The sequence below is a fragment of the Apteryx rowi genome, unplaced genomic scaffold (assembly GCF_003343035.1).
Source record: "Apteryx rowi isolate R43461 unplaced genomic scaffold, aptRow1 scaffold_152, whole genome shotgun sequence".
NCBI classification, from domain to species: domain Eukaryota; kingdom Metazoa; phylum Chordata; class Aves; order Apterygiformes; family Apterygidae; genus Apteryx; species Apteryx rowi.
Genome location: NW_020447775.1, coordinates 1677388 through 1694523, shown reverse-complemented (window position 1 = coordinate 1694523; position 17136 = coordinate 1677388). Strand labels below are relative to the sequence as shown.

General features: G+C 41.0%; 1 protein-coding gene across 2 annotated transcripts in view; it reads right to left on the bottom strand.

Moving 5' to 3' along the window:
* Positions 1-17136, bottom strand: part of LRP5 (LDL receptor related protein 5) — a 167078-nt gene that overhangs the window by 15488 nt on the left and 134454 nt on the right. For both annotated transcript variants that reach the window (XM_026059155.1, XM_026059154.1), the window contains exons 11-16: positions 16819-17003; positions 12960-13283; positions 11764-11966; positions 9606-9817; positions 7385-7575; positions 1295-1504 (exon numbers count right to left, since the gene is read on the bottom strand). In XM_026059155.1, the coding sequence (XP_025914940.1) occupies positions 1295-1504; positions 7385-7575; positions 9606-9817; positions 11764-11966; positions 12960-13283; positions 16819-17003 (1325 nt within the window). The remainder of the gene's footprint in view (positions 1-1294; positions 1505-7384; positions 7576-9605; positions 9818-11763; positions 11967-12959; positions 13284-16818; positions 17004-17136) is intronic.

Genomic DNA, 17136 nt, shown 5'->3' with positions numbered 1-17136 from the left:
TTTTGAACAGTGCTGAGATTTAAAGAAAAATTTACCCACGTAGGCAAGCTTGAAACTTGTTTCAGCTATCAGAGAAACTAATGAACATGGCACAAAGGGTTGCTAGGTRCAACCACTTCTTCTGAAAATTAAACCATTATATGTAAAGGTACCTTCCTTATAAAAGACCTCTACCCCCCAGCCTGGCACATACTGGAAGCATTATTCCACTTCTGACCTCAGACTCGCTCTCCCTCCTTCTGACATCCTGCAGACTCATTCTCTGCATCTTTCCACAGGGCAGTGTGGAAAACGGAAGAGGGGGACAAGATTTATTAGCTACTGTCTGCCAAAGATAAAGTAAACATATTTTTCCTCCGAAGTTTCGGCTACCCTGCATTCAGGATGCCCTGAAAGGGAAAAAATGTAAAAGAGACTGGGTTCACTAAGCAGTGTTCACTGCTGCACTGCATCACGCCAGTGCTTCATCCTGGAGCGGCTGTCACGTCAGCACATTTCTTTGAAGAAGGCAGCATGAGAAGGGAAAAAAGGTTTCTCTTCTCCCCCTAGTATCCATACCTGCAGCCCTACATGGAATAGCAACATGGGAAGTTCAACCCATCGCGGGCAACAAAGTTTAAAGAGGCCAGCATCATGAGCCCTCTGCATTGCACATCTTGTTTGTGCTTTTATATTCTCAGCAGGGCTGTCAAGCAGGAGGAGCTGCTCCCAGGTTATTACTCTGAGAAGTAGATGACCTCCTAAGTACTACTCTAAGAGGCTTCTGCACTCCTCCACCTCTGATGGGAGAGAAATTCCCCATCAGCAACAAACCTTTCGGGGAGCTTCCTGCCCATTGCCCCTCTCTTACTGGAGGCTTTTGCATCATCAGTTGTGCTGAATCAAACCAGTCATGCTTTACAAAGAGGTCTGAAACCCCTGGGGGAAAGGCAAGTACTGTCCTTTTTCTTTCCTTTTAAAGGTTTTTCCAAGTCTGTTACTTGGTTGTACTTACAAAATTAACAATCACGATTCRCGGCAGCTTTTGGAGTGAATTCAGTATCACACGCGTTTATACAAAGCAGGTAACCAAGTGCTATGAAATCATATATTCTAGCTATGCAGAAAGACTCCTCTGGTCAGGAATAAGAAACTTGTTTCACCTCCTCTTGTAGGGGCCCAGTTCTCCAAGTTGAAAGCACTCCATGGCTCCCTTTAAGCCCACAGAGCAATGTTATTAAACTGTTCAGCTGGATCAGGAGTTTAAAAGAGAGTGACCAAGAGTGAGGGACATCAGATACTGAAACGAACTCACAGAATTCCTCCATATCGAGCTCTTCCACTGCATGAATGCCTGTTAGGTGAGCAATGCGGCCTTGAATTCTAGTCCTTTTGTACCCGTTGGTTTTCTCCACCCTCTCGATCATCTGCTGCTGACGATCAATCCAGTACAAGTGATTACCCAGCACAGTCAGTCCCATTGGCTGAAGGATGTTGGAGTCCTCCAAGGTCACACGGTTAGCACCTGAGATCAACAAAAACAAAGATCGATCTTACAACAATCAATGTTTAACTCTCATAGATTTTCTTTTTAAAAAAAAAATTCTCATTCCTGAAACATGCTCTAAGATAGTTTCTGAGGTTCCTGAATCCAATTCCACTGAATTCTGAAATTATTTAGTTGTAAGGTCATTGGCTTCGTTTGTCTTTGCAGACCAAGGCTCTGCTTCTTCAGCCTCACCTCAGGTAAATGCAATAAACTGCCATTTCATCAGGGCAAGCAGATACAATATAAAACATAGCTCTTCCTTGTCTGCCCTGGCTAACCAGCCAGCCATCATCAGCATCACGTTGATGCGCTCTGTTATTTACAACTGCGTGCAATCACTAAAAGCCTGTGTCACAGATACAAGGCTCAGCTCCTGGATCAAAATGTCTTTACTACATTTGCACACTTACCAGCACACTTGGTTGGAATCCATGAGTGATATTGCACAAGCTTTGCTAGAATTACTCAGATAAACGCAGTGATCATGCAAAGCAAGAGGCCAAGTCCACAAATCCTGTCATATGCTAAACCACATCCATAAGGATACGATCACAAAAAAACGCCCATATTCTAAGAACTGTACTTCTTTCCTCACCTTCTCTTTTCTCTTCCGTAACCAACCAGAAAACCAATTTCCATGTTTAGAAGAAACAGAATGTAACTCAAGATGCTTTTCGACAGTAACATCATCAAATGCTCAAGTTTACTGTTCCACAAAACAGTCTCAATCAATATGTAAAAATCAGGTTAAATAAAAAAAGAATTTATGACTGCTTTTAACTTTAATTGCTTGCAGTCCTCTACTGTGTGCTGTACTACACTCAGTGGCATTTAACTGTTGCTTTTTTTATTCTTGTCTAGAATGAACAAGAGATTTCAAATTATTCTATTATTTCACAGAAACCATTTTTAGACTGTGCATGCCTATGCGTACCAGATATATTTGATTTTAAAAATGAGGAACGCAAAAGAGATAATAACTTGGTGGTATCTCTGCTCTGGTATTCATCTAGGATAAGAACAGTTTATGTCTGCTTGCATTAAGAACAAGTTTTTGGATAGCTACACTAAATGAGATTATAGAATTTGGATACACAGTAAAAATGCTAATGAGCAATAGATTCAACTAATTTGCTGCATAAATTATGTAGAGCTCAGCCAAGCATACGACTGTAACATTTACCTCAATTACAGATGCTATTAATTTCGCACAGGAAATTACTGCCTGCAGTGACTCTTACTTGACTGCCATGATGAATACTGCCCATAATAATAAATAAATAAATAAATAAATAAAATAAAAACATGCATGTGTGTATGTACGTATGTATGTATAAAGTCAGGAATTCTTGAACTTGCAAATAATAATTTTCCTGAAGTCATCAAGGCCTTTGTTAACTCTCACCCCTGGGGGAAGAGGGGGGCACTGGGAAGGTGATAGAAGAGAGATCCTTGTCCAGGACCGGTTTTAAATGAGCCTGCATCATTTGCCTTGAACTACCGAGGGAGTGACCCTATAGCACTGGGAGGCAAACGAAGAGGACAAGATGAAACGTAGGCCCAGGCACACAATAAAGCACATTTGCAATCTACCGCTCATGGGCCCTGAYGTACAAGCAGCTGACTGACCCCTTGATACGTAGACTTCATTTGCAGCGTTTAAACTGCATCAGAAAGCTAAGAAGAACCCAGGCCTTTTAAGTTTCCTTAATATTTCCAGGTACCACTGGATTTTACCATTGTATGCTCATGACAATACGCACTCTCATTTTTCTTTACTGTCCATGTCAAAAGGCCTGGGGCCAATGAAAGGACAGAGCTCGCCCTAGTTTGCCCTGGATGTCCTTAACCTCAACACTTAGGAGAAGCATCTAATTCCCACTGCTGAAGCAGGTTTCACAATTTCCAAGGAACGGATGCTGGTCCAAAGAGCTTTCTCCTCCCCTGTGAACATCAAAGCACCAAAGGAACTTTTAGAGCCAGCCAGCAGCTGGGAACTGCACAGCTTGCTGCAGGAAAGTAAACACTCACCTATAGCTTGCGCCTCTCTTCTAACAGGCTCAGCCAAAAATTTGGAAAGTAAAGCCCACTTCAGAACAGATGTGCCTGCACTGATTTCACTAAATATGCACTTAAATCTGACCCTCAATACTACTCTCTACTAGTGCAACCCCTCAGATGGTCTCTATCTTCTCCTAAACATACAGGTCTTAGAAATACTATTACACATGTAACATTTTGACAGAGGAAGGTACCTGGTGAACAAAGCACAGGGTAAGTTGTTCATTAGCTCTACAACCTGCTGAGCACCCTTAGGCGCTATGAACTTCAGCAGGATTGGACTGCCCAGCCCCTCGCAAGGAAGGCTGCCATTTTGCCAAACAGCCTCAAATTTTGACCCAAAAGCATAAGTTTCAGCTGCATTCAAGACACCACAAGAATGGGAAAGCCTCACTTACAGCTTGATATAAAGGAACCTCCCTCTGCCTTCATGATCTTTGAGTGCTAAATTGATCACTGGTGTCCTGAAAGACTTCCTAAGGCATTCTGAAATCATGGAATGTGAGGTGCCAGGTGACACGCCTAAGCTGGTAAACCTGCTAAAATACTAGCCTTTTCAAACAGTCTCCTAAATCCAGGCCTAGAACAGGCTGTATTTAATGGTTTGGGGGGTATATTTCAAGAATCATCTTTTTCCTCCCTCATCTGTAAAATCTGAACAGCGGCAATGTGAAAAGCTGCTGGAGATCGCATGGGATAAGGTGATTAATCTATATTATAATTATGTTGGATTTGATCTTGAGTAACCGACAGTCCAAGTTATTAACTAATAATTTTAAAAGGAGAGGCAAAGGGCATCTATAGCGCTRGATGACACCATTAGATTATTGTTCAGAAGAACTAACAAAATGAAAAGCTCGATCTGAATGAATAAAAGAATATTTTCAATAAATATGTTAAAAAAAAGAAAACAAAACACGTTACAAGCAAAGAAGTGTTGAATTTCCATAGTAATTAAATACTTTGATTTCCAGTATGAAATAGATGCCTTGTCTTTTCAAGGTGGAAATTAATATTTAAATGAACATTAAGCTGGAAGGACACACACTACTTAAAGCCTAATTGAAAACAAAGTATTTGCTTTCACCTTAACAATTTTATAGCTTCTCCAGTCACTTTAACAATAATATAAAACACTACTTTTTAATTGACTGATGTGACAGACTAAAGTTAGTTGCAAATATTTTATGAGATTCTAAAAAGCATCAGCACCTCAAACTGAAAAAGGCAACCACCTTACAAAGAAACCTGTCGCGCTACAGACTGGTTCGTAGTTCTGCCTTCCTTCTCTGAAAGTTAAGCACTGGACAGCTGAGGTTATTCCATCCTTTGGCAGGCTGCTCTTAACTATCTGGGTGCAGTGAAAGCTTCCACAACCTCCATAAACATGTCATCTCCCAAAGCCTGCGAGGGAATAAGATTGTCTGGAACTGCCTAATTAGACACTAGTTTATCCAAAAACCTCAGTTTACACTAAAATCCTTTTGCTAATACATGTCTATTTTTAAATGTTTTGCCCAACAAACATTTTAGAGAAACTTCAAGATACTTCTGGCTGTTAAATTTCTTCTGAAGTTGTGATAYGAGACCACAAAATATTTTTAAGTGAAAAATATGCTGTTAACTTGTTAACCAAAATCAATTGGTCAGTGGATCAAATTATGGTGAGCTTAGCTGGATCAAATACAACCACAACTTTCTGACTACATGGTATATCCTGCAGTTAATAAACTTTTTTTTTTTTTAAAAAAAAATCTTGTAGCTTTCCTCCCTCCTTTTTATCTTACCTATAGGGTTTGAGTCTTTAGCTGTGACTCCATCAAATAAATGTGCATTAAAAGCTTTGGTTCAATATTAACCAGAGAAAGTTTAGTTTTCACTGTAAAAAGATCCGAAGAATTAGATTAAAATGTTGATCCAGTTTCCAAGCATATCTCCTATGGTGTTTCCAAGCCACAGAAAAATGAGGAATGCATACTGCATACAGCGGAAGTTGCAGCTGCAGGATACAACTACCGCCGTGTAATGGCCTAGCCGCTGATGTATTCATATATCACTTTACCTGAGTCCTATTGCCAGGTCTTATTTCTCCAAGACATAGCTCTAAAACAATAAAAATAAAGCCAGCATGTGTCTCATCTGAAGGACTACAGAGTGCATTTTATTTCTTAACTGCAATAATTGCTTCCAGGCTGCTGGGCATTTTGTGCTGTACCACGCAAGGACAGTCCATCTTCCAACCAGTAGCCTGACAAGCAAGAACAGCTACACCTTCATTAAGAAATCAATTTTCCTATTACATGAGGTCACCTTTTCACCAGTAACAGCACTAATAATTAGTCCTCTCCTCCCTTCTCAATTCATAAACCTCTACCTGGCACGTTTCCCTCGTGCCAAACCAGCTGACTTCCCCTCCATCTTCCTTGGGGCCTCTTCTCTCCCTTCTTTTTTGGATTACACTTTAGCCCCAGTGCCTGCATGACACGCTGCATTAACCTCCTCTCCTTTCACTGCTGGCTTTCCTCCTACAGCCCTCCTTTCATCACTAGATGAAGCTCTCAGTATTTCTGATGCATTCTGTGTCCCACTGTTTTAACCTTTCAGACATAGGTTGTTTCGTAGTTCAATTCTTGTCTTCCCTCCTGTCCTCYGTTCCCCTATGGAGTCCTGCGTGCTCTCCAACACCTGTCCTGGACTGGACATTTTGTGGCTATGCATGCAAGTCCGATAGTACCACCCTGTCCAGCTAAATAAACTACCTTTGATGAAAGGCATGGGTTGCTTTTTCTTCCCAAACCCAGCTTCATGTTCTCATCCCCACTCTGGCAGAAGAGACCTGAGGCCTGACCCTGAGTCAGTTCTAAGTGCTCAACACTGAACTGACCTTGCAAAAAAGCAAACAGTTTTCTCCTATTTTAACTCCTGAATTGGCTTACTATAACATAAGGGAAGGGATGGGACTACATTGAAAGAAGAGAAGAACCACCAGAAACTGGAGAACAAGCCTTTTATAGCAGTTGCTAGTCATGAGATCAACCCAGCTTCCACTTCCTCAGGCTAAAGTTTACTTCTCTCTGCAGTTCTTTCAGGAGTTTGATTTCTTGATGATGAGGGAATGAAACATGAGACAGAAAACATGGACACTAAATTGTCCGTGCTGTAGTGCTCACCTAATGAGCAAGGACATTTCTCCATCATGTCTTCAACGCTGTCAAGTGCTTTGAAAAGTCAATGATGAATGGTGTTCTGTAAGAACCATGTATTGCTGCTGTTATGGGCCTGGAGTAATGTTTTTGTTTTACTAATATGGGGAAAGTGCAATGAATTGACATCTCTCTACTGTTTTTCCAGACAAACTGCCTTATCACCCAGCTTAAAAGAAATCCCTTCCTTCTGTTTGCTCTTCAGCTACCTTGATATTCTAGGCTGCAAACTCCAGAGAAAGAAAAATTTGAAGTTATGCAAAGTTTTCAAACCAACAGAAAAAAAAAGGAGGGGGAGTGGGGTTGTGATTTAGGGGCTTGATGACTGGCAACACCTCTCTCAATCTGGTCTTGCTAGAGTTGCTTTCAGAACAAGTCAAACGTCCCTCTTGGACAGTGGCAACCGTCACAGATGCGTCTATTCCAATCACATCAAAGACGGGAGCCCACCAGCAATTGTTATCTGTGACTGCCTACACAGAACTGGCAACTGTGGAGCTAGGAGAAGCTACTGGGGTCAATATCAAAGAAGAAACGCTGTCATATAGATACACATACACTGCCGCAAATGTTTAAACTGCATACCACATACCTGACAAGTCACAGCTTTCGATGCGCTTCAGATCTGCATCCACCCAGAAAAGCTTCCCAAGCTTGTTGTCAATCACCAGTGCTACTGGCCGGATCAACCCAGTTGTAAAAAGCACTTCTCTCTCTGTGCCGTCAAGGGCAGCGCGCTCAATCTTGGGAGCTCGCTCTTGCATGTTGGTAAAGTACATGTACCTGAGAACAAAGATACACGGTGCTTAAGGGAGAGCTTCAGAAGACAAGGGAGACTTTCCCCTCACACACAGGTTCCACGTCATAAATGGAAATGGTTTATACAGGGATGGCTGTGGTGACTATTGCTCCCAGCTGCAAAGATCCAAATCTGCTAGCTAGAGAACCACAAATGTTTGCCAGCTGGCGTACTGAGATAGCCTGAAATCAATAACACTTAACCTTAATACACCAGGCCATAAAACGCAGTGACTCTGCACTGCTGCCCTGGCAGCGGAGTGTTCTGCAGTGGAGGTGGGTGTTGTGCGACAGTAGCACAGACCTTCTGCAACCATCCTTGTGTCAAGCTCTCCCCACCTGTGAATCAAAGCCTACGAGCTCCTCCTGACAAAAACCATCAACCATCRTCTCCTCTCCTCCCGGGTGCCTTCCTTGTCAGCAAGGAGTTCCAACTAAACTAGAGAAGAGCAAAGATCACAGAAGGAAGAACGACTGAGGATGCCCCGTATGCCTGACGACACACTTCCATGAACACTTTAAATCTGCCTACACCAGTTCAGCTGCAAGCAGAAGCAGTCTCTGCCCTCCTCTGCATAGGCAAAAAAGGGTTTGTACACCCACGTGGTGAAGCAGATCACAGAACTCACCTAGGGAAAAATCCACGATTTCTTCAGTATCACTCAGGGAAAAATCCACCATTTTTTAAGCGATGGATAGCTTGGGCAAGGTCCCTAATACAGCGTGCTACACTGCTTCACAGCCACTCACGAGCGCACAAAGGAGGAGAGGCAGCAGTTACAACATGCAGCCAAGGGAAAGCCGGAGGGAAGGACTTCTGAAACTATGGCAGGAGAAGTTTAGTGCTCAGATCACTAATTCACCTCTCCCGGGTAGTCATAGTGTTCAGCACAGTCTCTTCCCCATTTTTTCCTCTTTTAATTTAAAAACAGATTTATCTTTACAGAATTTGAAAAACTGACTACAAGGGTGTTTTAGAAATCAACAAACCCAAACTCCCATTTTAATGGATGARACAGATAAGCTTTTATAAATACAAATTATGTTCAAGCGAGTTAGTTGCAGTAAGATTAGAATCCTTCCTCTAATCCCCCTCTTTCCCACAGCAGCTTATGAGATGGGTATAGTACACTGAGCATTGAATAAAATAACAGTCCTGCAAATGTTCCAGATAGACTGTCTGGGTACTCATGTAACCACCCAGTTATGAAATAATATCATTCAATATCTGTCAAACACCTGGTAAGCCATTTTACTAGTAATCTGGGGTTTAAGCATCTAACTTATTAAAGAGAACGATAAAAAGGCCAACTTGGACCTCTAAGCATGAAGTCACTAACTTCCTGAACTGGAGATGGGGTATGCCAAATCTAACCAGAATTACTTTGTAGCAAAACAATGTATTTTATTCTTGTGGGAAATCACTCTAGTGCATCCCACCTGTTTTCATTCATTCGTTTTTGAGATACACATGAAGGCAGAACTGACCTAAAATCGTACAGGCTTAGAACATAAGGGAAATCTCTTCTCTTTTCTTTTTTTTTTATACTATTCCATAGGTAGGAGTAGTTTTGTCAAAAGAGAGATACAAATTGTTTCTAGAAACACTGTTTTCACGATGAACAAACATCAGAGCCAGATCCCCAGATGCAAACACAGTGTAAACTGGCCTGTTTTTTCCTGTTTGGTGATGCTGCCCGTGCGCCCACACAGTGCACAGGATAAAGTTGTTTCGTTTTGCTTTCCCCACCTGGGTTAGCTCCCCGCTATAACCAACCACACCGTGTGAACATCTATGTCGGCACACCAGAGGAGGCAGCAAAGGAAAGAGCAGGAAGAGGAAGTTGGATACCTTTAAAAGGCAGAATCAGACCTGCAAAGTCATCTACATCGTGAACAATTAAATACACAGAAGATTCTCCTTTAAAAAATATATAGAGTGATTCACACACACAGCTGGCATACACAGCTACAGCCCAGATGTGCTCTGTATGAAACGCAGAAGGGACRCTCACCCTCGCTCCGCGTTCACTACGATGGCTCGGGGCTTGTCGTGATCCCCTCGCAACACCATGCCAATCGACTCGCCGTTCAGCCTATGCACGTTGACCGAATTGGTGGCCTCGCAGGTCCAGTACAACGTGTGGCTGTATATATCGATGCTGAGGTCGTGTGGCTGCTTCTCTGGATTCTGGCTTTGGTTCGGAGTACTCATGACAGTGAACGGCTGCAAGACAAAACATGGGAAACAATTTCTGGTAATCGTTCTGAAAACCCACCGATGGCACAGGAAGCATGGTTTACCTACCCAAAGGTCCAGAAGCATCCCGAATCACCAAGAAACAACAAGAATAAGAAGTATGATAAAGGTGAAGTTTTTTTAACTTGTCAAATGACTACAACTCTGCCTCATGCCCACATCAACAACGTTACCTTGCTTTTACTCTCATGCCTTTATGATGAGCCTTATAAAATTTGACATTTTTATTAAGGCGATGATCCTGGAACTCTGTCATTGCCCTCAGAAATATTAGCTTGAATACTAACATAAACTTTTATGCTTTATTTCTAAGAGCAGCACTAAAGCATGTCATAAAAATCCCCGAAGGAAAATAATCTTTCTGTTGTTTGTTTAAAATTACAGTGGCTCCTCTAGGGTACTGCCAGTTCCCATGCTGCTGGGATGATGTTCCTGCTGCCAGGACTCCCCACGTCACACTGCAGTAGCTTCCATATGCCTCTGGCCATATGATAACGGTCAGAGGAAAGTGGTGGCTTTCTTAAGTGTCCTAATGCAGCACTCCTGGTCCAAACACAAAAACAGTACCAGATCAAGTTTGTATGAGTCAAGAAAGCTGAATACAGCATCCCGTGCTCAGCTTAAGCCAAATGAATTGGCCACAGCAGCACAATCTGTAATTCTATGTAGTGATATAGGGGCTTTTCTTCTTTAAACCTTTATCCCTCTTTTGTCCTGACAGCATGCCTCGAAATATAAAGAAATCATTCTTTTCCTTATATCAAGGACAACATTACCCCGAAATGAAAGTCATAAGCATCATTTACAAAAAAACACTAGTTAGCAAAATTCAGTAAAAATAAAGTTAGTGAAAATTGGAAAGTCAAAATTTGCTGAGGAGCTGCATCTTCAAAGCTGCGGGCCCAGGGTAATGCAAAACACAGAGCAAATGAATCTCCATTGCAATTTGCACCTAGCGAGTACCAAAGAGAAGCCAGACTCCAACAATTAGCACCTAGCATAATCCAAAAAAGCAAGAGCAACACTTCTTCAAAACTCATCCACAACCCAGCTAGTTACTCATCCCAACGTACCTTCCCCCAATCTTAACAGTAATGGCCACAAAAATAAAATTGACATCTCTTTCTTGAAAGGATACCATAAAGTCACCTAAATCTCTAGATGTATGAGGAGACCAGCTCAGTTCCCCTGAAATCATGTCACTTTGTTTAGATATGACTGGCCAAGAACAAGGGAAATATGCCTTGCTCATTCTCCGTTTGTTTTTATATTCTTATTCAAACTGTAGTTTTTGAAGGATCTGTAACCCTGTCCTGGGAGTCAAGCTATGTTAACACCTAGCGCTGCCCAGAAGAACAGCCCACTTTTTTCCCACTGTTGTGCAGATAACTAGCACAAAAGACTTAAGCCCCCAAGCCAGTAAAACAATCAAGCRTGTGCATAAGTCTGTCCCTGTTAAGCACAGCAATCAGCTCTGTGTTGAATCAGGGTTTAAGTACAGCTTGGAGAGCTGAGAGAGTTTTCATTTTGAAAGAGCTTTACAGTGATGACAATATGATCACACAGTTGGCATGCACAATATTGATTTTGGTACGTAATTTCTCTGCCTTGAGATAGCGAGTCTGCCTTACTTCATCACCTATCCTTAACTAAACATTGCAGTTCAAGGCTTATAGTTTCAGATATACACTGTCATATTCTATTATACTACTTTGTGTACAAACTAAAATCACAATCTTAAAAGCCTTTGGTAATTTTTGTATGTCAGCAGGGTAGCACATGAATAGGTGCTGGCAAGACTGAAGTTTAAACTAATGATTCCTTGGTGCAAGGGAGAGAGAGGAAAGTATAAAGTATAAAAAAAGCACACAAAAAGGCTTGCACAAAAGTGTATCTACACCATGTAAACTTGCCTGAGTGCCATCATCTTTGGCTCTTTTTATAATATTCTGACGTCCATCCACCCAATAGATCAATTTATCTAAGGGATCATAATCTATAGCCTTGACATTCCTTAGACCGTGCATAGGCAGGATGATATCTGGACTTTGCTGGTCATCTGGTATCATCCGGCTGATTGCAGACTTCTGGCTAAACAACAGGAAGCTGGTAGGGGCTGAAACAAGCCAAAACAAAATGCGTAAGACACTGTCAAACGTATTGGTAGCAATCGCCTACACATCTAAGACAAAGAATACATGGAGCAAAGCCCCAAAGAGGCAAAAACATTCACAATGAAAACCAAGATAATTATAGCTTGCGATTTTTGCTATTAAGCTGAAAAAGTCTTCCTGTATCCTTTTGGAGAGCAAATGCACATACCCACACACCAAGACAGTATTTCCATTTTATATTATGAAATAATATCCATGTGGGATTTAGGTAACACCAGTGACATTGTGAAATACAGAGTCACAGGTTTTTACATATTATCCTCTCATCCGGTTAAAATTTCCTTATAAGCTGCTGTGCCAGGATGTCTGAAGGTCGGTTTGTTTGTTTAAGTCAACAGCACATTTTCTATTCGTCTGCTATTTTCATCAGAAACTTAAGATTCCTACGGACAGCCGGTGAACTGACAGGCTACTACACAATACATATATACATAATACTACACGGATGGGGAAAAGGAACTTACGGGATCTCCCAAGTGCATGTGCATGTTGCTCAGACTATTTAGGAAGCTGTTTTCCTGGGTGTTATTTTTGTTGACTTTATTAACACTTGCCTAACTAAAACACTTGAGAGGAAAAGATGTCTTTGTTTAGAATTTCTCTTCCACCCACCTACACGCGCTCAAGTAAAGACTAGGAAAGTCTTTACTTTTACACAGCTGAATCACCTCAGCAAGCACTTCTAGTGAAACAAGAAAAGACCACACTTGACAGTGCTGCTATTTCTAAGATGTTAAATGCAAATCTTCCAGCCATTATTTGTGTCACAAAAATGGACAAAGAACTCCACATTCTGACCTCTTATTCCAGATCACCTTTAAAGCCAGAACCTTTGATACGGACATGCGATATCCCTTTCCGTTCTATACTAAAAGCAATACAAGCGGCCAGGAGCCCAGGTACTGAAGAATACAGTAGTAAACAAACAGGCTTACAGCTACAGTTCCTGCTGTTGGGATCCAAGGTGTAATGAGCAGCACAGCCGCACCTAAAGCCGTTCGGTATGGCAAGGCACAAGTGGCCGCAGTGGCCGTTGTTTTGCACGCAATCGTTCAAGCCGTCCTGGCGTGAAGAATGAAAGACCAATATATCCATCACAAAATCCAGATGGCCCTGAATAAGTGTCCTGTTCTTCCCGTTGGTCTTGTCTGCTCTTTCTATACTGTGAAGATTCCAGTCTGTCCAGTAGATGTAGTCACTGTATTGGGTTAATCCAAATGGATGAGGTAGATCATCTGCTATGATTTCTCTTTCTTGTCCTGCAAAAATAAGGATAATCAACTAAAGGATAGTTATGAGGAAATGGAGGATGAAATGATGAAATGGAAAATGTGGTGTTTATTAAGAATTTTTTTTTCTTCCATTCTTAAAATAAAACTTCATTTCCCAGGTCAGCGTTGGGGGATTAAAGTTTCATTATTAAGCAGTATCTACTGAAGATGTAAAACCGAAATACGTGCATTCAAAAATCTTATCCTGATACCCTCTCTCCTATAGGGCAATCTGAAAGTGTGCCAGCGTATTGCCATTTAAATAAATACTACTCTATGTCACATGCTTAACATCCCAAATAAACACCAGAAAACACCTTCAAGAACACCATGAACTCCAGAAATCACTTAAGCCAATAAAAACCCACACACAATTGGTAAGCACAAAAGCAACATACAACAAATTTGAGATTCACAGAGAAAGAGCTTTGAGAAATGATGGCGTTGCACTCAAGAAACAAAAACCATTTGCAGTACAATTTAACATACAGCTACCCAATGGGATTAGGAAACCATTTGTTTGGCAGAAATCCCAATACTCCCACACTCTGTGGCTCAGTTAGCAACATGCATAACACATTTAACACCTTCTAGAGCATTATATGGCCATTGCCAGAGGTGCGATACTAAAGTAGATAAACTCTTACTGTAGGTCACATTCCTAAACGTTTTCAAGCACAAACCTCCATGAATTTATGCCATTTTAGATTAAATGAAGATATTCATTTAATCATCAGCATCATCTCCTCCTGCCTCAAACAACATCCTATGCTCGATTCTATAGAACACCCTTTTTTCTTGCCTTGCCCTCCTTTCCCTCATGCCCTCTCATATTTGGCCAAGAATGGAGAAAGAAAGAAAAACGTAAAAACTAGAACATGAAGCCATTTTCCTATAAACTATTACTAGAGCAGAGGCAATTTTCCCAACTACCTTTAGGCATCAAAAGTGTAAAGTTAAGAGCACCACTGTCCTGCACACCCTTGGGCACTTCTTAAAGCAATTCTGGCTCACGGTGATGAGTTCGGGAGACAGGCTCCTTTGAAGGAAGCAGCTAAGCTGCCTAACTGAACTTTGCTAGTTGCTAGATGGAGGAAAAGCTCCCAAGAGGATGATTTTTGCCTGCTGCGTAATGTTTGTCATGTCAAAGAGCAAGCTGGGACAGCATCACTCATCCACTTCAGAGCGCTTCATTTACTGCTGACAGGGTAGAGGCTTCTACCAGCAACTCCCATTCAGATCCTTTCCTGGCAAGGAGTCCGGCTCGGCATAATGCAGGTCAAGTTTTAGCCTAATAACCTTTCCTTAACCAACCAGCCCACTTGCTGGAAGTCTACCCGAGTCTTTACACTCTGCTAACTACAAAGACCGCATACATCACTCTTAGCTTCAGCAGTCCTCCTTCTGCTTTCCCACCACAAAAAAATGTTCACAGGAGGTTCAGCTTTAGAACCAGTTTAATTTATCACAGACAATTTGAATATTTCTTCTCAATACCACAATCAGTTTCTAGTCCAAGTTTGCCTGTGGCTATTTTGTTTCTCTTAAGCATTATGCAGAAGCTTAGTGAGCGCTTTGACAGATCATTTACTCTGGATGAAGAAAAAAAAACACCCTCTGGAGAAAGACACAACCTTATTGCAATCTCCAAACAGTAACATCCATTCACCAGTACTTATCTCAAAGCAACAAATACAAGCAAGATGCAAAATCACTGATAGCCTTGGAATCCAAAATTGTACGGCTATGTCTGTTTTCCAGAGCTTTAATCCTTTTTGTTTAAACTTCTCAGAAAATGCTTTTTCTAAACATCACCCTCTAACATCAGCTTGTCAATAAACAGCAGTGTTTCACTGTAGCTAGAGAACAAGATAACACATCCATAAGCCGAGGCTGATATACAGTTATCACCAGAATAGCGAGTGATTGTTTCTATTTTTCTTTTTCTTGCACACATGCAGAAGCCTACGAAGAAACTATGGAAGCATTTATTTCAACATATCTTGGTCATCAGCTTGAACTGGAGTCCTGCAGCTCAGTGTATATATTAATAGAGAAGCAGAAAAAGGTGCAAAGGTTAAGTCAAACTACTGATACCGCTCAACTGTTTTCTTCTAAGTCCTTCCAAAACATACCAGAGATCCTTTTTCCCCCATGAACAGTTTTTCCAGGTTTACTTCTTTTCTTTTCTTTTCTTTTTTTTTTTGAGGGGAGGGTTTGTATTTTAACTAGAGAATGAGATTTACGAATACAAGCCCATAAAACCTTGTAGAAGCACAAGTAGATTCTCGATGCTCTGAAGACATGCATGCACAAAAACGCCTTAAAAACAAAAAAAACTCATTCAAATGGTAGCTTTTCATGGAAGATTAAAAAAAAAATGAAAAGTGAGTTGCAGGGATGATATATATGTCATCAGCCASAGCATTACTGCAACAGTCCTATGAGAGTTTGCTTAAATACCATGTCTTCAGCCACATAAACCTTCCTTTTTATATTGGAATCCCAGAGGATTAATTCATATCTAACAAAAGCATCTCGGTCGTTAAGATCCCAGGTCAGGAACTTCCAGATCCCATTTCTGATCCTGTCATTGATTCACTGTGTGCATTTGGAAACTTATGGAGGATGCAAAAGCTCTGTCAGCTGCAGAAATGAAAACTCCCTTCTTTTACCAATTAGCTATCACGTCAATTTTAATGTAAAAGTTTATACATCTTAGCACAACCTTTTGCACATCTTTTGGAATCCCAATGGAAGATACGAAAATGCGTAAGGTTAAGAACAAAAAAACGTTATGATACACTGCAGAAGAAGCTACCCTTTGAGAGCGCAGGCAGTGCAAGCAGTATTTTTGTTTGGATTTTGAACTAATAAAAATACTCTAAAGTTGGACTCTGGAAACGAAGATCTGGAGTTAGATAATACTTCGACAGGAAGTTAGTGTCCAGACTGAAAAGTCAGGGATGGTTTACAGTGAGCCTGTAAGTTATCCTCACCTTGAGGAATTCTGAGGTCATCTCTCTGCTTTGGTAAAACACATTCAATTTAATAACAGCACAGAGAAATGAGGTTAAAATGACATCGTATCTCACATTGTTGTTCCCCATCTGAAAGTCTATGTTTTACTTCCTTGGTATGATATTTTTAAAAGTATGGTTATTAATTTAGGAAGCTTATTTTTATCCCTTTAAGCATCTAGCTCTTTGCTTACTCTCAAAAGGAAAATATACATATTCATCTATCATACTATTTCAATTTTCAAAAACATTAGTCACCACAAACTAGTAGCATACATGTTTTAAGTCTAATAAATCTAACACAGTCAACGTCTTAGAGAAAAAGCTAGGTGATTTAACACTTAATTATGGAATATCTCTCAAAAAGGCAAGGGTTAGTTTGTGGACAACAGTTCCAAAGGTTTGATTAAAATGCTCTAAGATCTACTCAACCCCTTCACTGTGGTCAGTGCATATTTCTGCAGTGGCTGGTGTAACTGTGGCGTAATATAACAGCAGATTACCTAGCATATTCGACGACTCAATCATGCTTGTATCTAAGTCAGTCCAATATAGCCTTTGGTCTGCGTAATCAATGGTGAGATCATTGGCACGACCCACTTTATCCACCAAAGTGATGCTGTTTGTTCCATCCATATATGCCCGAACAATCCTAGGTTTCCCTCCCCATTCTGTCCAGTACATGTACCTGCAGTGACAAGTGGAAGAAAAAGATTACGATAACTAGGTGAGATTGAGCTCAGCTCCGGGGTTTGATTCTTCTGAATTTATTTTCGGTTCAGTTCAAAGAAACGGGAATAACCCACGTGGCTATGTGTAGT